Source organism: Passer montanus, unplaced genomic scaffold (assembly GCF_014805655.1).
Source record: "Passer montanus isolate IOZ18808 unplaced genomic scaffold, ASM1480565v1 scaffold719, whole genome shotgun sequence".
NCBI lineage: Eukaryota > Metazoa > Chordata > Aves > Passeriformes > Passeridae > Passer > Passer montanus.
In genome coordinates this window covers 66-2,833 of record NW_024372359.1, presented here as the reverse complement: position 1 = coordinate 2,833, position 2,768 = coordinate 66, and the positions used below count along the sequence as shown (strand labels likewise).

Here is a 2,768-nt window from a genome sequence, read left to right as displayed (position 1 = left end):
CTGGGGTCCCGGGGGGGCCTGGGGGGTCCTGGGGGGCTTTGGGAACCCTGGGGGTCCTGGGGGGCTTGGGGGGCTTTGGGAACCCCGGGGGTCTCTGACCCTGCGGGGCATCAACAGCTTCCGGCAGCACAAGTTCGACCTGGGGGCGCTGGGCAGGTGGGTCTGGGGTCCCGGGGGGTCCTGGGGGGTCCTGGGGGGCTTTGGGAACCCTGGGGGTCCTGGGGGGCTTTGGGAACCCTGGGGGTCCCGGGGGTCTCTGACCCTGCGGGGCATCAACAGCTTCCGGCAGCACAAGTTCGACCTGGGGGCGCTGGGCAGGTGGGTCTGGGGTCCTGGGGGGTCCTGGGGGTCTCCCCTGACCCAAATCCCGATCTCACCCTCAGGACCGTGCAGGGAATGTTCCAGAACCTCCTGGAGCTGTGGGGTCGGGGGATCCCAGGGGTCTCTCTCTGAATTTAGGGGATCCCGGGGGGTCTCACCGTGGATTTGGGGGATCCCAGGGGGGTCTCTCTCTTTATTTAGGGGATCCCGGGGGTCTCACCCTGGATTTAGGGGATCCTGGGGGTCTCTCTCTGTATTTGGGGGGTCACGGGGGTCTCCCCTGACCCCTGTGCCCCCTGTGCTCCCAAGACCCTGCAGGGAACATTCCAGAACCTCCTCGAACTGTGGGGTTGGGGGACCCCAGGGGGTCTCTCTGAATTTAGGGGATCCTGGGGGTCTCTCTCTGTATTTGGGGGTCCAGGGGGGGTCTCCCCTTACCCAAATTGCCCCCTGTCCCCCCCAGACCCTGCAGGGAACATTCCAGAACCTCCTGGAGCTGTGGGGTCGGGGGACCCCAGGGGGTCTCTCTGTATTTAGGGGATCCTGGGGGTCTCTCTCTGAATTTAGGGGATCCTGGGGGTCTCACCCTGGATTTGGGGGTCCCGGGGGGGTCTCCCCTGACCCCAATCCCCCCCTGTCCCCCCAAGACCCTGCAGGGAATGTTCCGGAACCTCCTGGAGCTGTGGGGCTGGGGGATCCCAGGGAATCTCACCCTGGATTTGGGGGATCCCAGGGGGGTCTCTCTCTTTATTTGGGGGGTCCCGGGGGGTCCCGGGGGGTCTCCCCTTACCCAAATCCCCCCCTGACCCCCCAGGACGCTGGAGGGAATGTTCCGGAAGCTGAACAACCTGCTGGAGCGGCTGCACCAGTCCTACTTCCTGTACCTGCTGCCCTCGCTGGCGCGCTTCGTGTCCGTCGGCTCCTACGCGCCGGCCCTGGGGCTGCTGCTGCTCGTGCTGGCCTTCCGCATATCCGGGGGGAAAAACGGGGAAAACGGGAAAAAATGGGAAAAACGGGGTGAAAATGGGCAAAAACGGGGAAAAACGGGGTGAAAATGGGGTAACAGCAGGGGAATGGGGAATGGGGAATGGGGAATGGTCTCCTACGCCCAGCCCTGGGGCTGCTGCTGCTCGTGCTGGCCTTCCGCATATCCGGGGGGAAAAACGGGGAAAACGGGCAAAAACGGGCAAAAAAACGAGGAAAAACGGGGTGAAAATGGGCAAAACCGGCAAAACCGGCAAAAAAACGGGGTGAAAATGGGGTAAAACAGGGGAATGGGGAATGGGGAATGGTCTCCTACGCCCAGCCCTGGGGCTGCTGCTGCTCGTGCTGGCCTTCCGCATATCCGGGGGGAAAAACGGGGAAAACGGGCAAAAACGGGCAAAAAAACGAGGAAAAACGGGGTGAAAATGGGCAAAACCGGGGGAAAACGGGGAAAAACGGGGTGAAAATGGGGTAAAACAGGGGAATGGGGAATGGGGAATGGGCTCCTACGCGCCGGCCCTGGGGCTGCTGCTGCTCGTGCTGGCCCTCCGCATATCCGGGGGGAAAATGGGCAAAAACGGGGAAAAATGGGCAAAAACGGGGTGAAAATGGGCAAAAACGGGGAAAAACGGGGTGAAAATGGGCAAAAACGGGGAAAAATGGGCAAAAACGGGGTGAAAATGGGCAAAAACGGGGAAAAATGGGCAAAAACGGGGTGAAAATGGGCAAAAACGGGGAAAAATGGGCAAAAACGGGGTGAAAATGGGCAAAAACGGGGAAAAATGGGCAAAAACGGGGTGAAAATGGGCAAAAACGGGGAAAAATGGGCAAAAACGGGGTGAAAATGGGCAAAAACGGGGAAAAATGGGCAAAAACGGGGTGAAAATGGGCAAAAACGGGGAAAAATGGGCAAAAACGGGGTGAAAATGGGCAAAAAGAAAATGGGGAAAACGGGGAAAAATGGGAAAAACGGGGTGAAAATGGGCAAAAACGGGGTGAAAATGGGGTAAAAGCAGGGAAATGGGGAATGGGGAATGGGCTCCTACGCGCCGGCCCTGGGGCTGCTGCTGCTCGTGCTGGCCCTCCGCATATCCGGGGGGAAAATGGGCTAAAACGGGGAAAAATGGGAAAAACGGGGAAAAACGGGAAAAAACAGGGTGAAAATTGGGAAAGAAACCAGGGAAAAATGGGGGGAAATGGGGGGTTTGGGGGAAAATGGGGAAATCTGGATGTGAGGGCAAAAAATAGGGAAAATGGGGGTTTGGGGGAAAAGATCAGGAAAAATTGGGGTTTGGGGGGAAAATGGGAAAAATGGGGATTGGGGAAACGGGGAAATTGGGGGAGGGAAAGGGAATTGGGGAAAAATGGGGATGGGGAAAAAGAGGAGAAAAAGGGAGGAATTGGGGAACGAGGTGGGAGAAGGAAAGATTTGGGGGGAAAAAGAGAAATTTTGGGGAGGGAGG

The 2,768-nt window shown here is 58.6% G+C and overlaps 1 protein-coding gene across 1 annotated transcript in view; it reads left to right on the top strand.

Moving 5' to 3' along the window:
* Positions 1 to 1,499, top strand: part of LOC120512285 (glycosylphosphatidylinositol anchor attachment 1 protein-like) — a 2,334-nt gene extending 835 nt beyond the window's left edge. Inside the window, exons 2-3 of the mRNA XM_039730384.1 lie at positions 93 to 156; positions 1,136 to 1,499. Coding sequence (XP_039586318.1) covers positions 93 to 156; positions 1,136 to 1,373 — 302 coding nt within the window. The 3' untranslated portion in view covers positions 1,374 to 1,499. The remainder of the gene's footprint in view (positions 1 to 92; positions 157 to 1,135) is intronic.
* Positions 1,500 to 2,768: the final 1,269 nt, after the last annotated feature.